Below are 17,723 nucleotides of genomic sequence, written 5' to 3'. Positions count from 1 at the left end.
TTCTCTCGTCCTCCTCAGTTTCTCTCTCGTCCTTTCAGTTTCTCTCTCGTCCTCTCAGTTCTCTCTTGTCCTCATTTTCTCTCTTGTCCTCTCAGTTTCTCTCTCGTCCTCTCAGTCTCTCTCTCGTCCTCTCAGTCTCTCTCGTCCTCTCAGTTTCTCTCTTGTCCTCGGTTTCTCTCTTGTCCTCTGTTTCTCTCTTGTCCTCTGTTTCTCTCTTGTCCTCTCAGTTTCTCTCTTGTCCTCTCAGTTTCTCTCTTGTCCTCTCAGTTTCTCTCTTGTCCTCTCAGTCTCTCTCTCGTCCTCTCAGTCTCTTTCTCGTCCTCTCAGTCTCTCTCTCGTCCTCTGAGTCTCTCTCTCGTCCTCTCTGTCTCTCTCTCGTCCTCTCTGTCTCTCTCTCTCTCAGTCTCTCTCTCGTCCTCTCAGTCTCTCTCTCGTCCTCTCAGTCTCTCTCTCGTCCTCTCAGTCTCTCTCTCGTCCTCTCAGTCTCTCTCTCGTCCTCTCAGTCTCTCTCTCGTCCTCTCAGTCTCTCTCTCGTCCTCTCAGTCTCTCTCTCCGTCCTCTCAGTCTCTCTCTCCGTCCTCTCAGTCTCTCTCTCGTCCTCTCAGTCTCTCTCTCGTCCTCTCAGTCTCTCTCTCTTATCCTCTCGGTCTCTTTCTCTCGCACTCTCTCTCTTTCTCTCTCTCTCTCTCTCTTTCCTCTCTCTGTCTCCCTCTTTCTGTCTGACACTACCTTTCCCTTTCTCTCCCTATCAGTCGCTTTTTCCACCACCCTGATAAACTTTGTGTAAATATTTCGGTTACTGTTTGTAACATGTTAATTAAATATTTAATAATTTGTCTTGTAAAGGTGAAGAATGGTGTTACATATAACTGCACAGATTGTAGCTGTGTTTTTAAAAGCCTTGGCAGTCTTAATACCCACATCAGCAAGATGCATGTTTTGGGATCACAGACTACACCACCCTCAGCAGGAGCACCAAACCATGTGAACATGGTAAATAGATGGCTGTTTTTGGTAATTTGTATATGGTATCAAGTAAAAGTAGTTCTTCTTACTAGTTAATAAAGGCTTCTCCACCTTCCCCAGGGACTTTTTATCCAAAAGGGAGCCAAACACATCAGACAAAGGTTAGACGGGTAGACACCCTTGAAAAGGTCTATTCACAAACATAGACACTCTGATTATACAAACATGCATGTTTATGGCTATGAACAGAAAGAGATTGCTATTATGAGGTGATCTCAAGGAGAATTCTGGTGACTGTCTACAAAAAAAAATCAACCCTGTCCATAAATGAATTGGTCACTGGGATGTCCATGGCAGTTATCTAGTGCCCTATAAACATTGTGATCATTGCCCAGTATAGCTGAAAACATTTGTTAATGGCAATGGAGCTTTAGAGAACAGAAGAACAGAATATATTTGCCCATGGGGTTATTGGGGGTAGGGGCTTTCCTGGGACAATTCTTCTGTAGATATGCTTTAAGTACTTGGTAAATAAACATTACATTTATTTTGTGTCTTCTAAGGATACATCACAGCCACCGGCAATTCCTGATGCAAACCTTCTGCAGCAGTCACCTGATGATAAATGGAAAAATGTAAGTTTGCTGCTTTGATTGTTGCTCATCTTATCAGTTTGCATTTTTATGACATAAAGGCCACTTGTACAAGTTTAAAAAGCCCTTGGCTTTGCATTCAGTCTGGAAAAATGGATTTCTGTGCTTATTAAACTTTTACGGCTATTACAATCAATCTCTAGCTTCTTCTATTCTTTGTAGGAGAATTCATATCCATTTGCAATCATGCAAAAGAAAGAAATGAAATAGCCCTTTATCAAGTTTTCTTCACATCCTGATATGATTGCACCTTTCACTGACTCTTAATTGAGTCTGTAACAGTTTGGTATTGAGCAGTGCAACATAGGCTTGTAGAGATTTGCATAATTATAGTAGTTAATAACTTTAAGGGCTAGTTTACAATATATGTGTGTTGTGGTACATTTCCATTGATTCTGAATGGCAGTCTAATGTTCAAAAAGAAACACACATGCCCCTTGGCACATCACAGGGTACAGATGTGAATGCATTTTTTAACTAGTGCCTTTTATTGGGCAAAAATAGTTCAGGTTCTTTTTGTTTTTTATAGGGCCCTTTTGGAGGAATAGGCTGCTTCACTAGAGTTACATCTGATAGTCTACTAATCCTTGGTAGCCGTGACTGTATTTTTCATTTAGTATAGACAGAGCTTATCAGAATTGATGTCCTTTTCTTCTGGCAAAATTAAAGCTGGGGAAGAGGTTGTTTAAATATGAGTCGTCTAAGTAACAGATTTGCCAAATCTATAAAAAAGATAAATAATGGGGTCTTTTCATAGCTACCCCAGTGAAATGGCAGTCAATGGTATGCACATTTTATATAAAAAACATTCTGCTGGTCTGTTCTGACGCGTTACACAATCAGGAGCTGCTTCACAAGGGATACCGCGTAAACATCACCGCATATCATCAGGCTTGTACAAACGGTTCAATGTCAAGGAGATACGCTGCACATGACACGTAAACCCACCCTCAACGAGAATGTAGCCAAATCAAAAAAGATCCCATTATTTATCTTTTTTATGGATTTAACAAATAAAAATGTTTCTTTTATCTAATCGTGTTGCCCAAGTGTGGTACGAAGCCTCTAAAGTCCCTTTTTTGTGTAGAGAATGCCTCTTTTTTTGTTCTTTAGTATATGATTGGGATGTGTACGCCCACTCCTCAAAACATGGCATAATTTTCTTGTTCTAACTTTTAGTGCAGGTGTTTTTATTACAACTAAAGGTGATGAATTTGTTCAGTTGACATCACAGGTTTCCTAATAATTGCTTCACAACAAAATCCAACAGTGTGCTGCTAAAGCTATTAGGATTCACCTTTTGAGAAACTGTAGAGTTGCTGTAACAGCTTGTCCATGTCAAGCTCTTTTTTGATAGATGTAAATGAATATAATTACTCATCAAATTTGATGATGAGGGAATGTTATTTGCTTATTGAGTTATATTGGTTTTTTTATATAGGTGGTCACATTTTCTTATTTCCCAATTTTGTTGTGTTTTTGCCATTTCCTAATATTTATTAAAAAAGCATTACATGGAACATTTTCCATAGTACATGCTGAAAACACACCAATGAATGAGTTATGCGTATTTTTCATACAGTCCATGTATTTTACCTAAGTGTATCTTACATTGTACTGTATATACAAACTGTATATAGAAAACATAGTTAAATACTTTATACAACTTGGCGAGGTAAATAAATAGTATAATTGAATGTTTTTCTTAAAAGTGACCAAATTGTCTAGTTTGCCTTTAGTGATGAGTGTAAGCAGTACATTATTTAAATGCATTTTGTTGGCATGGTAAATTGACTTTTCTATTTGGTAATGTTTTTTTCATTCTTGGATTGTGTAGTGAGGCCAGGTAGAGTAAGGGGAGCCAGAAATAAATTACTTCTTCCGAGCACAGTCAGTGAGCACATGGAATGGTCTTCCTGCGGCCTGACAAAAGGGATTAACTGTAATTTGAACGACATAAAAGGCAAAAAAAAAAATCAAACAGAGTTAATACAGGAGAATAGGCCAAACTACCAAGCTGAGTTGCTATTGCCCATGCTCAGCTCTAAGGGTCTTTTAGAGTCAATCTTTTGGGTCTAAATTGGCCTTTTCTTTTTGATATTCTTTACAAGATACAATTTTATTGAAGGGACTTATATATTTATATTTGTTATGACCTTGTTTTGCTTTCTGTTTTTTATGATAACATTGATGATGGCATTATATACGTAGTTGTTTTTTTTTTTCCCAACAGACTGTAGTTTTTCGCTCTGTGCCAGCTCAGGCAGACACAGCAGGTTCCTCAGCCTCTGGACAGCAAGGACAGCAGCCAGCTGTGGCAGATGTTATCCAGCAGCTTCTAGAGCTGTCTGAGCCCGTGCCTGTAGAAAACCCTCAGAATCCGCAGTCAGGACAGCCACTGAATATTGCTGTGGGTATTAACAGAGATATTTTACAGGTGAGTAAGTGCACTTTAAAAAAAATTAGCTTGGTTTGTATAAATTAAATGAAAATGCTTATATGGCTTTTAGAGTATCTGCTTTTTTTTTAACACAAATTAGAAAACAAGAACAATTGTCTGGTTTCTTTAAAACAATTGGGCACATTTTTCCTCCATTTTTCTTTTACTTCCTTTCCCAGCATTTACACAGATAAAGGGAAAAGCATACTTGAAGTTGTGATTTGGAAAGCCCCTGGTGTTGCCTCTTTTTTATGTATACATAGTAGTTAAATATAATAATATTAATAATTTAAAGGGACAGTTAATTTACACATGAACATCCTAAACTCAGGTAACTTGCCTGCTGCATGGCACTAAATTAAACCTGACCATCCAGCTTATGCAACTGGTTTCCCCACTTGGTAAATTCCTATAGCTTCTAGTACATTTATATTTTCTGTTTCAAAATGTGTATTGATTTTCACAGAAATGTAACAAACAAGACAATCTGACAACACAAAAATGAAAGTTATTGTGATCTCAGGTACCGGGTACCATACTCTGTAATTCTCTTCTAATTTTTTTGTGCCTTTGAAGGGTAACTCCTTTTTTTGCTGGGAAAAAAAAATAGCGCATAAAAAAAAAAAATAATATAGCGTATACAATTGCAACTCAAGTCATATTGTAAATTATTGTTAAATATGACCCCCTCCTTTTCAATCTGAAGCTCTGTAATTCTCTGTAAAATGCAATGCAACATGGCTACCTGGAGGTGTTCTGTACGCAGAATGTGTACAGAACATTCGCCAGAAACATAATTTCCTGCTTGTGTGATTGGCTCACTGATTTTCCCTGAAGTTTACACTAAGATACAAGTCAGCGTTCAGCCATCCCCGGCAGCAAAAATGTAGTTTCTCTTACGTCCTCCGACAGTCGGCGCCTCTTCATATTCGTCACTAATGGGGTTATTGACCTTTGCTCCGTAGGAGTAGCTAGGCAACAGAATATATTAATATCAAAGCTTTTAGCATATCCCACCCCCAGGGGTGGTCCCCTCAGTCAATACCTCCCTGCTTCCTGCATACCAACTCAGTTTCATATGCCTAGCTCAGGAGTATGCAGGCCGTTCCTGTGCTGGGGCTCTTAGTCTCAGCCACTTTTCTCTTTTTTGATTTTTTTTGAAGTTTTTTCTCTTTCTTCTACTTAGCTGTTTATTTTAGGGGTTAGTTAGCTTCTTCTGATGAAGATGATCGTGCGGAGCTGGGTCTCAGTCTGGCCACCCTGGATCCCAGGGCTCAGGGGCTTCCCAGCCTGCCATCGAGCGTTCAGCTTAGGTTTTGCCCTGGCACATTGAACGACCCATCCCTGTTCGCTGCAGGGATGCTATCGGTGAGGTGGCTACCTCACTGGACGCCATTGCGGTTTCGCACCGCAACTCCACTGCGTCAGGCTTGGGACACTCCCTGTCCTCAGTACTGCGGTTTGGTCGCTGGAGTAGGCTCCCCACGCCATCCGGACTGGTAAGTGTAACTCTATGTGGGGACCTGTCTTTTTTGGGTGTCAGTCTGGGACTGTGTGACCCTGCATGTCTGTGTGGCTGCTGTGTTCCCTGTCAGCTCCTGTGTGCACTTGCTGCCTGTGTGTGGGCTGTGAGGGGGGGGGGGGCTCTCCCGCTCTGCTGGGTGTCATATGCAGCAGTCAGATTTTCAGCATGCTGTGCGGCGATCCGCCATTTTTCTGGGGCAAAAGTTATGGTGGCAGGTCCTGTGAGGTACTGCACAGCGTTTTTTGGCGCCAAACGCCGCCATTTTGAGCGGCGATCGATCACCACATGTCAGCGCCATGTCCCCTTTGCCCAGGGTTTTTTCCTCAGCCAGCGGCCATGTTTGTGTAGCCTTGCATAGGCTTCATAGGGGCGGTCAGTCTTGCATCACTTCCTTTTCCTCTGGGACAGCGATCGGTGCAGCAGCCTGTGTGAGCTCTCCAGGTTTTATATCTCCCTTTTTTTCCTGTATTCCTTGCCCAGTTTCTTGTCCCTGTGGGGGTCAGTGTGTTCAGTGGGTGCGGTGGGCAGCGCTCGCCGTGATCTTAAAGGGGCAGTACCCTTTATTAATTACTTTGCTGGGGCATGGATTCTCAGGATTGCAAGTTTCCTCCCACCCTGGTGGGGGGCAAGGGGCTGCTGCTTCCCCCGAGGGGGCTGATCTGGCTACTATTGTGGCTAACTTAGCTGCTCAGGTGCAGATGCTGGTGGCTGATCGATCCACAAAACGGCCCAGGGTGTCTATTTCCTCTGATTCAGAGGGCGATGGGGCTGCTATGGCTGGAGTGCCCTTCTCAGGGTCTCACTCATCCCTGGACCTTGTGGGGTCTGACGGGGAGGCTGAGGTGGAAGGGGTTGATAATTCTCCCCCTGGCTCGTCTGAAGAGCTTGCACTAATGGATGAGTTGGTTGCTTCTATCAAGCAAACGCTGCATTTGCATGATGAACCATGTCCTCCTGCTTTGATGTCCTCTTTTTGGGACGCAGAGAAAACGCAAAACATCGCAGGTTTTTCCTTGCTCTACGGAATTTCAGCGCGCGGTTGATGAGCAATGACGCAATTTAAAAAAGCCTTTTGCTGTGCCGAGTAGGTTCAAGCTGCGTTATCCCTTTTCACCGGCTACTGATGAGCGTTGGTGTGTACCGCCTCAGGTGGATCACGCGGTGGCGATTTTGAAATCAACTGCGATCCCTGCTGAGGATACCCCGGTGTTCCGGGACCCTACGGACAGGAGATTGGAGTCTCTGGCCCGTCATACTTATACGGTTGCTGGTTCTATGCTGAAGCCTATTTTTGCTTCCATTATGACAGCCCAGGCTATTGCGGATTGGACACAGGTGCTCAGGCGCGCCCTGGTGGCTGACTCTGCCCCGCCGACAACTTTGGCTATGGTGGATCAGATTCATCAGGGTGTCATGTATTTGTGTGATGCGGACTTGGATTCAGTCCCTTTGGCTGCGCGTCTTTCTAGTGTGGCGGTCTTGAACCGTCGCCTGATATGGCTGAAATGTTGGTCTGTTGACCAATCTTCTCGCAAGACTTTGGCTAATTTGCCCTACGCGGGATCTCGTCTTTTTGGCAACTCTTTGGATACTCTGATAAAGGGTATTTCTGGGGGTAAGAGCACTCTCTTGCCCCAATCTCACAAGAAGTGAGTTTGTTCGTGGTAAGAAGAATGCTTCGTTTAGGCCCTCTCAGGGGTCCTTTTGTGCCTTTCGGTCGCACTATAAGGGCAAGCCCTTCAAAGGCCAAGGCTCCCAGAAGAAGCCGTGGGCGGGTAAGCAGAAGTCCGGCCAGTCCGGATCCGCTGCCCATAACAATGCGGCCTGAAGGGGCGCCCTCACCCTTTTCTGGGGTGGGGGGGGGGACGTTTGCTCGGTTTTCTTCAACCCTGGCTGGACCGGGTTCGGGACAGGTGGGTTCAGGAAATCGTTCGATCTGGATACAAGATCGAGTTTCTCTCTCGGCCGGCGTGCAGATTTTTCCCCTCAAACCTTCAACTGCCTCCGGAGCGCTTGCAGGATCTGCACCTGGCGGTGCGGGACCTGCGGGCCCAGGGAGTGGTGGTTCCGGTGCCTCATCGGGACAGATTTCGGGGGTTCTATTCCAATCTGTTCACTGTGCCCAGAAAGGAGGGCAAAGTACGTCCGATTCTGGACTTGAAAGCTCTGAACCTCTTTGTGCGGGTTCGCAAGTTTCGCATGGAATCCCTGCGCTCGGTGGTGGCTGCCCTGGTTCCGGGGGAATTCATGGCCTCCATCGACTTGAAGGATGCGTACCTACACATCCCCATTTTCGAGGGTCACCAGAGGTACCTTCGATTTGCCATTGCGGAGGATCATTATCAATTTGTGGCGTTACCCTTCGGTCTCGCTTCGGCTCCGCGGGTTTTCACCAAGGTGCTTGCGCCGGTTCTGGCCTTCTTGAGGGCCCAGGGCATTTCTGTCCTGGGGTATCTGGACGTCAGGGCCTGGTGAACGACCTGTCCATCACGATGCAGACTCTGCAGGAATTCGTTTGGACGATAAATTTTCCAAAAACGACGTTGTGTCCGTCGGTTCGTCTTCCCTACCTGGGGATGATTCTGGACTCTGTTCAGGCGAAGGTCTTCCTGCCGGAAGACAAGCTTCGGACACTTCAGTGCGAAGTCAGGTCCCTCAGGGACAATCAGTGCTCGTCCCTCTGGACGTGTATGAGGTGTCTGGGGTTGATGGTTTCGGCATTCACACGCGGGAGCTTCAAGCGGAGGTCCTGGCCAAGTGGGACGGGCGTCCGCAATCTCTGGATCTGCGGCTGTCGTTAAGCCATCTCACCCGAAGGGGTCTTTTGTGGTGGCTCCAGTCCCCGGCGGTGTCGGGGGGCAAGTCCTTTCGTCCTTTGTCGTGGACGGTGATCACCACGGATGCCAACCTGTCGGGCTGGGGTGGTGTTCTGGGTGTTCTGTCCGCACAGGGAACTTGGTCGAAGGAGGAATCCTCCCTTCCGATCAACATTCTGGAATTGCGAGCGATAAATCTCTGTCTTCTGCGTTGGACGGACAGGCTTCAGGGCCGTCCGGTTCGGGTGCAGACGGACAATGCCACAGCGGGGGCCTACATCAACCACCAAGGGGGCACCAGGAGTGCCCAGGCGGCTCGGAAAGTAGCCAAAATTCTATCTTGGGCCGAGACGCACGTCCCGGCGATCTCTGCAGTTCACATTCCGGGGGTGGAAAACTGGCAGGCGGATTATCTGAGCCGCCAGACCCTGGACCAGGGGGAATGGTCCCTTCACCCAGATGTCTTCCAGATGTTGTGCGCGAAGTGGGGGTCCCCAGATGTGGACCTGTTCGCGTCTCGTCTAAACCACAAGGTGGAAAGGTTCGTGGCAAGGACGCGCAATCCTCGGGCAGACGCCTCGGACGCGTTAGTGACGCCCTGGCATCAGTATCGCCTAATGTACGCCTTTCCACCGATTCAGCTGCTGTCCAGGTTCCTTCGCAGGTTGGCCTCGGAACCGAAAACGGTGATTCTGGTGGCACCGGACTGGCCTCGCCGGTCTTGGTACACAGACCTCGTGAATCTGGCGATCGACGCTCCGTGGCGTCTGCCTCTTCGAGCAGACCTTCTGTCTCAAGGACCGATATTCCATCCTGCTTTACAGTCGCTGGCTTTGACGGCCTGGCTGTTGAAAGCCAGGTCCTGAAGGATAGGGGTCTCTCCCCTGAGGTCATTCCCACCTTGATCAAGGCCAGAAAGGCCTCTTCAGGGAAGATTTACTACCGTACTTGGAAGGCGTATTTTGCCTGGTGTGAGTCCAGGGGGTTTTCCCCTCGCTCATACTCGGTGTCGAGAGTGTTGGCTTTCCTTCAAACGGGCGTGGACCAGCGTTTGGCGCGAAGCCTAAGCATCCGAAGGAGGTGGCTTTACATTCCTTGGATGTTGTTAGGGCGATTGGGGTTTACCTGTCATCGACTAAATCCTTTCGCAAGTCGGATTCTCTCTTTGTCCTTCCTGAGGGACCTCGGAAGGGCATGGCGGCGTCGGCTTCTACCATCGCCAAATGGATCAGACAGACCATTGAGCAGGCCTATGCTTTGAGGGGGAAGGTTCCTCCCGTGCCTGTGAAGGCGCACTCTACCAGATCTTTGAGTACGTCTTGGGCCTGTCATCATCGGGCTTCTGTGGCCCAGGTGTGTAAGGCGGCGACTTGGTCGTCCGTTCACACCTTCTCAAAATTTTACAAAGTGGATGTTCAGGCATCGGCAGATGCTTCTTTTGGCCGTAAAGTTCTTAGTGCGGCAGTGCCTTAGGGTCCCTTGTTTGGGCCCTTGGCTGTTGGGGTGTTTTTACCCCTGGGTTACTTGTTTTTTCCTGGGTTGTTGCTCCTGTTGAGCACATTTTTCCTGTTGCCCAGTTGGTTCTCTTACTTTGGTAAGGTTCCTTTCTCTGATGTGGGTATTGCGTTGCTTTAGGCGCGGCTGCTGTTTTCCCACCCCTCATGTCTACACTGCTTTGGGACGTCCCCATTAGTGACGAATATGAAGAGGCGGCGACTGTCGGAGGACGTAAGAGAAAACTGAATTTTTGTAAAATCTTACCTGTAAAATTCCTTTCTCTGAGTCTTCCGACAGTCGCCGCCCCCGCCCCTCTTTTGGGGTTTGTTTATGTACTCTACTGCTATTCTACTGAAACTGAGTTGGTATGCAGGAAGCAGGGAGGTATTGACTGAGGGGACCACCCCCTGGGGGTGGGATATGCTAAAAGCTTTGATATTAATATATTCTGTTGCCTAGCTACTCCTACGGAGCAAAGGTCAATAACCCCATTAGTGACGAATATGAAGAGGCGGCGACTGTCGGAGGACTCAGAGAAAGGAATTTTACAGGTAAGATTTTACAAAAATTCAGTTTTTTTGGTGAGATACTCCCAATAGAAAATTGCATCTAAAGGGATGCGGACCCTGCAAATTTCCTCATTAGAGCCTTGTGGATAATTATGAAACCACTTCTATTAGATTAACTTTCCACATGGACACAGACAGTGATTTCTTCACACTAACAAAAGGTAGGAATCTGCAACAAAGTTTGTTAAAATCCTTACAATGTACATAGATCACCCAGAGGGGAATGTTTTCTTTTCTCAACAAAAGTGGAGTTATGCTTTAAAGCAATTCTTCATTGGAATAGGTGTATATTAAGATACCATGTATCACCTGCAGTTGCAAGGGAGATTCATTTATGAGAGTTACTACAAAAAATATGCAAAATAAGGCCTCTGTACTTTCCCCACAATTCCATATGTTTTTAATTAATAAGGTGTTTATAAGCCCCTTTGATACCTGTGTATGACTGCAGTTGGAACACATACTCAGTTGAATTTATTATTTGGGCTTGTGTACTATTTGCTTCAGTTATATTTTATGGCAATCTCCATATCTTTCTTTTTATTAGTTGATCATTTGTTTTAGCCTTCTTCTTTCACTTTTTCAAATGTATAGTTTGTTGCCTTTAATTGTGAGGAGATGTCTACTGAGATCTACAATAAAATTTGTATTTCTGTTCATATGTGCTTCTCTGTGCTTCAGCCCTGGAAAGGACAGGAAGTGATTTAAAATCCTTTCAAAGCGGACATAAAAACAGAAAGACATTTTTAGAAGAGCCAGAAATAGTCAGAATGTCTGTGCCTTCCATTCTTGGGGGCACTTGCACCATTCCATTTCTTGACTGGGCACCAACGTGATTGGAAGTGTGGGAAGATCCTCCAAAAGGGGCTACAGACTGAAATAAAACCTTCACGGAAATGTTATCTCTCCCCCCCCCCCCCCCCACACATTCCAAAGCATAAAAAATTGGCTGGCTTTAGACTTTAATAATGTGACTGTAAAAACCTTTTCACCTTTAATCAGCACAGTGCCACCTCCCAACTACTTGTATATTTCTATTTTTTATATTTGTTGATGGCCACTTTTCTACCAATGGGTAACAACATTGTAATGTGTCTGAAAATATGCACAGCATTGTCACCTACCACTTTGCTGCAGCTGCATGCTGTCACACTGCCTCTTCTACTGGTGGATTAGCGTTGAAACTTCTGAGTAAGAGGCTGGCCACTCTCACACCTGCCATGCTTCTTATAACCCTTACCTTCATCATTGTTAACTGACAAAAGCAGCTTTTCTAGAGTATTCAGTGCTATTAAACTGGCCCAGTAAGAAGTACAGAAAGGGCTGCTGGGAATTAGGGTCCAAGGCATTGGATGATAATGTTCACAGCACTGCGTATGTCTGTCCAAAGCCATTACCATGCAGAGTAAAGAGCTAAAAGAGGATATTCGTGTTACCCTGTTAAAAACTGCAATAAAGGTAATTTTAGGTGATTATGTGACTGAGACCACATTAACATTATATTCTCTATGCAATACCATTTGCAGTTAGGGTTCATTTTGCTTGGCAACTGCTTCAGCAAGTGTGCTTTGTCCTAGGAAGCTGTTTATTGACTTATACCAAGGCAAATAAATCAACTAAGTAAACTGCTGTCAATTACTTTACAGTCAAATTTGTTTTGTCTTTATTTTTTTAGCAAATTAGCGATCAGATTTTCAGAAATAACATGACACAGAATCCTAGATCCTATTGTTATAGCTTTACTAGATAATTATGTTTTGCTGAAAATTACTGAAAAAAAGTGCAATGATTTATGGCATTTTCTTTTCTATTGCTTTCATGTTAGCAAGCTCTAGAAAACAGTGGACTGTCATCAATTCCAGTTGTGCCACTTCCCAGTGACACAAGTCAAGCCAAGACAACCGATCAAGAAATTGAATGTCTTTCAAGCCAGCAAATGGACTGTAGTGACCAGGAGCCTGGGGTGGTTCAAGAAGATCAGGATAAGGCAGAAAAGTCTGAAAAAAGGATCTTTAAAAAGAAATCCCCATTCACACCAGGTAGTACTGTGACTGAATGAGACGAGCCCTGCAATATAACAAGAAAACTTTCAAAGTATAAAGTAATTCTTTACCAACCAGGACGAGTCAAACTGAGCATTTTGATTAAATATTGCTAAGGCAGAAGTTGTCTGTAGTGAAGACTGCATGTTGGCAAGAGCCAGTGCTGTTGCAAGCTGAAATTACTGTATATGCATATCCTCAAACATTTCTGTAAAGGTTAAGCTGAGAAGCTTTAGCATGTGGTCCCCCCACGAGGACCTCCCTTCTAACACGTTTCATGCATACACATTTGAACTTTGTTTGAGGGGTGGTTCTAGGGGTAAGACAATGTTCTGAAGCTTGTTATCCTAAACAAGGTTTAATTTATTGCTATGTATAGTGGTGTTAACCACTATACATAGCAATAATTATTGGGTAGTAATGATACTATTTAACATTCCGGTATCATCTGTTGCTGTCACTAAGCACTCCAAGCACAGACACCCAGCTGTCCGACAGCTCTCGGTCCCCACTAATGATTGAGACCGACTCCCCATCATGTGACCAATGTGAGAGCCAATCACACCAGTCTCATGATCACTAATCCTTCACATCCCTTTGGTGTAAAGACCCTGTTAACTCTGTTAAAGGGACGCTTGGGCTGAACTGAAAGACGTTAATCATCTTTAAGAAAGTAATTCTACACGTTAAAAAATCTTTCTGAGCTTTATCTTACAGCTCAAAACAACCTGAAAGTGACTTTTCAGTTTCTGTAAACTGAATAAGCCATCAGCTACCCCCTAAAAACACTTTCTCAGTTTAGGCTAGAAAAAATAAATAAAACACAATTGGCTCTTTTGGGCAGCTGTTTCTCATTGGTAGACTCAGGCTCTTTACTTCTACTGGATTTTTTTTTATCTGCATTTTGCTATGTGGCCATCTTGACACAATTGTTGTGATTTTATCACTTTGATGGGTATATGAATAATTCATGTATCCACAACTGGCAACTAACAAGATGTCCTTAGTTTCAGGATCAGTCCGAGAGGAAAGTGGAATCCGATGGCATGTGTGTACGTACTGTGCAAAGGAGTTTAAGAAGCCCAGTGACTTGGTTCGGCACATTCGTATTCACACACATGAGAAGCCATTCAAGTGTCTGCAGTGCTTCCGAGCCTTCGCTGTGAAAAGCACCCTCACTGCTCATATCAAGACACACACTGGCATTAAAGCTTTTAAATGTGACTTTTGCATGAAATGTTTTTCTACCTCTGGAAGTTTGAAGGTTCATATACGCCTACACACTGGTAAGTTATTGAAATTTGATTTCTGTTGTCTGATATTTTCAAGGTGAATTGTGTGATAAGTTCAGTGCTGGGACAAGGTCCTTTAGCACTCAAAGTGAAAAGGCCAAGGTGCACCACTCTCATGAGCTGTAAGCTACATTAGCGGCATAGATTGCAGGTCCTTCCCTTTTTTCACCCTTTTTCTGCTGAAGTTCCCAGGGTGGTACCTCTTCTGCCTACCACTCAGCCTGGCCCTGGATAAGTTATTGTGTAATATACAGACTTAGGGTCCTTTCACACGATGCGCTGTCAGATGAGGTCCATTCTCTGCTCAGCGGGGGATTGATCCGCTGATCCCCGCTGAGCAGGCAGGTGACAGCTCTGTCTCCGCTCTGTGTGCAGAGAGGGAGGTGTCAGATCCCCGCTCTCCTCTATGGGGAAATCAGATGAGAACGGACCGGCTGTCCGTTCTCCTCCGAGCCCATCCGTCCTCATTTCACAGATGGGATCGGAAGCGGAATAGCAGCGGGTGTCAGCGGAGATGTCTCCGCTGACATCCGCTGCCCCATAGGGATGCATGGAGCATCCGATCAGATCCGCCTGTCAGTTTTTCAGGCGAACCTGATTGGATGCTGATGGTTGGTGTGAAAGGACCCTTACTGAATTTGAGTTGGCAATGCACAGACAATCTAATAACTTTCAGATGATTTTACTTTTTGTGATTCTTATAACTACTATTCACAGCATATTGTTTTTTTTTTTTTTTTATTAATATGGTGCATGGGTTGGGGTCACCTAATCAGTAAAACTAAACAGAGGAGTGGCCTTTTATGAGGAGTACGTGGTCCCCTGAGGGCCCTCATTGAAATCTTTATTTTTATTACTAGTAATTTTGATGCACAGGATTAAAAATGTTTTTTGATTCCCAGATTGAGCACAGATAACATTCAGAGTCCAAGCAGTCCTAATAGGTGTGATGGGGGTGTGACTTTTTAGCAGCTGGATTCCCCAGCTATCTGTTCATTCTAGTTGCAAGTTTTCAATTCATTAGCTGCAAGTACTCCATTCAAGTACAACATTTTAAGTACAGTGAAGAGATATTGCAGGAGATAGTCAGGAGGTAGGCTGGAAGGTGGAAAAAGGAAAAAAAAAGGTAAGATTTGATTGACTTAAATCTACAAATTTTTTTTTTCTCCTCTTTAAAATGGCAGACTTGGTTCAGTGCAGGAATTGTTGTGCATTTATTTCATGTTCCACTCTTTGGAGATTCGGATGCTGTCAGATCTGTAGGCAATTTTCCTTACTGCAGCAGGAAATTGCATTTTTGAAATCAGAGATATTTAAATTATCTGTTAAACAAACTCCAGCTGGGACTGCTGCAATGCCACTGCCACAGAGGACCCCCAAAAATGGCAGATGGGTTACTGTAGGTTCTGGAAGGCTTAGAGTGGTGGATAGAACACAAGTCCCACAGTCGGTGGTTCTCCAAAATTCATTTGCAGCACTCTCAGAATGTAAGGACAACATGGATATGGACTCAAGCACAGAGGGTGAGAAACCATCAACTCCTATGTCTAATGTATGCAAGACTGCAGCCAAGGACAAAAAAGATAAAGTGAAGTCTCAAAGGAAGCAGCTGTTGCTGGGTGATTCAATCATAAGAAGTGTGGAGCTTAAAGAAAATGGTTTTGTGAGATGTCTCCCTGGTGCTACTGCTAGGCGAGATAGAAGACGTATTATTAATATTGTTAAGCAAGCAAAGCAGGAAGGGGACGTGGATGTTCTTGTCCATCTAGGGACAAATGACCTGGCTTGCAATGAAGTGTCAGAGGTGAAAAAATCTTTTATCACACTTGGAAATGACATACAGGATTTTGCATCCACCATTTCATTTTCTGAAGTTCTGCCTGTGCATAATGTTCAGAATGATAGGCAGAGGCGCATAAAGGAGTTCAACATATGGCTTAGTAAATGGTGTCAAGAGCAAGGATTTGGCTTTGTTTCTCATGATAGCTCTACTTGGAATAGAAAGGAACTGTACAAAAAAGATGGTTTGCATCTTTCTCTCAAAGGAACAAATGTACTTAGTGAACAACTCCAAGAATTTGCGAAAGAGTATTTAAACTAGGAAGGGGGGGCAAAAGAGTGAAAATACAAGAGTCCAATTGCCCCCCGAAACAATGCCAGAACAGGTCAGAAGCACAGAGGTTAAGAAATAATAAGCTCAGAGTCCTGTCTACAAATGCTCGCAGTTTAGGTAAAAAAATCAATGAACTTGGGTCAATAATGGCATCTGAGAATGTAGATTTAGTGGCTGTTACGGAGACATGGTTTAATGAAAGAAATGACTGGGACATAACCATACCAGGATACTCTTTATACAGAAGAGACAGAGAAGGCAAGAAAGGAGGAGGAGTGGCCCTGTATGTGAAAGATAGCATTAAATCTAACCTAATACAAGTTGGTGAGGCCAACATAGAGTCAGTTTGGGTTACGTTGCAGTTTGCTAATCATGCAGTAACTCGTGTAGGTGTGATATATAGACCACCTGGTCAAGTTAAAGAACTAGATGATCTACTAGTTGAAGAAATAGCTAAAATGACAATGAAAGAATTTATCATTATGGGAGATTTCAATCTTCCAGCTATAAACTGGAAAACCAAAATAGCAAGTTCTACCAGGAGTACAGATATTCTAAATTCCCTACTGGGGTTGTCTCTGCAACAAGAGGTTGAGGAGCCAACCCGGAGGGAGGCCATTTTGGATTTGGTATTCACAAATGGGGATTCGGTATATGATGTCATTGTAGGCGAAACCTTGGGATCTAGTGATCACCAGTCAGTGTGGTTTAATATAAGAACTGTGAAAGAATCACACCACACAAAAACAAAAGTTTTAGATTTTAGAAAAACAGACTTTTCAAAAATGAAATTAGTCATAAATGAGTCCTTATCAGACTGGAACGGATTACATGGAGTCCAGGAGAAATGGGACTACTTAAAAGGTGCATTATTGAAGGCAACAGAAAATTGCATTAGACTTGTCAGTAAAAGCAAAAAAAGGAAGAGACCACTGTGGTACTCAGCAGAAGTGGCCCAAATCATTAAAAATAAAAAGCTAGCATTTTGTAATTATAAAAAACCCAGAGCAATGAAGATAAGGAAATCTACAAGATTAGGCAGAAAGAGGCCAAGCAAGTTATAAGAACTTCTAAAGCGCAGGCAGAAGAAAAACTAGCTCAGTCTATGAAAAAGGGGGATAAGACATTCTTCAGATATATAAATGAAAAAAGGAAATTAAAACAAGGAATAACTAAATTAAAAACAAAGGACGGAAGGTATGTAGAAGAGAATAAAGGGCTAGCCGACTGCCTCAATGAATACTTCTGTTCAGCTTTTACAGAAGAAAAAGAAGGAAAAGGACCTCCACTTGAAAGGATGACTAATGAATTGTTTGATGCATGTGTCTTTACAGAGGAAGACGTTCTAAGATTGCTGTCTAAAGTGAAGACAAATAAGTCACAGGGTCCTGATGAGATACACCCAAAATTATTAAAAGAGCTTAGTGGTGAGCTGGCAAAACCATTAACAGATTTATTTAACCAATCATTAGTAACAGGAGAAGATTGGAAATTGGCAAATGTCGTGCCCATTCACAAGAAAGGTAGTAGGGAGGAATCGAGCAACTATAGACCAGTGAGTCTGACATCAATAGTAGGCAAATTAATGGAAACCCTATTAAAGGATAGAATTGTGGAACATCTTAAATCCCATGGATTGCAAGATGAAAAACAACATGGGTTTACTTCAGGGAGATCATGTCAAACAAATCTTATAGATTTTTTTGACTGGGTGACTAAAATAATAGACGGTGGAGGTGCAGTAGACATTGCATATCTAGATTTTAGTAAGGCTTTTGTCACTGTCCCACATAGAAGACTTATCAATAAA

The 17,723-nt window shown here is 43.8% G+C and overlaps 1 protein-coding gene across 2 annotated transcripts in view; it reads left to right on the top strand.

Annotated features, from left to right (window-relative positions):
* Nucleotides 1-17,723, top strand: part of ZNF236 (zinc finger protein 236) — a 358,788-nt gene that overhangs the window by 71,539 nt on the left and 269,526 nt on the right. For both annotated transcript variants that reach the window (XM_082258772.1, XM_082258771.1), the window contains exons 7-11: nt 847-993; nt 1,530-1,601; nt 3,853-4,056; nt 12,292-12,505; nt 13,516-13,794. In XM_082258772.1, the coding sequence (XP_082114898.1) occupies nt 847-993; nt 1,530-1,601; nt 3,853-4,056; nt 12,292-12,505; nt 13,516-13,794 (916 nt within the window). The remainder of the gene's footprint in view (nt 1-846; nt 994-1,529; nt 1,602-3,852; nt 4,057-12,291; nt 12,506-13,515; nt 13,795-17,723) is intronic.

The sequence above is a fragment of the Pelophylax lessonae genome, assembly GCF_965119305.1.
Source record: "Pelophylax lessonae genome assembly, chromosome: 5".
In the NCBI taxonomy this organism is placed as follows: domain Eukaryota; kingdom Metazoa; phylum Chordata; class Amphibia; order Anura; family Ranidae; genus Pelophylax; species Pelophylax lessonae.
This window is presented reverse-complemented; position numbering and strand designations above follow the sequence as displayed.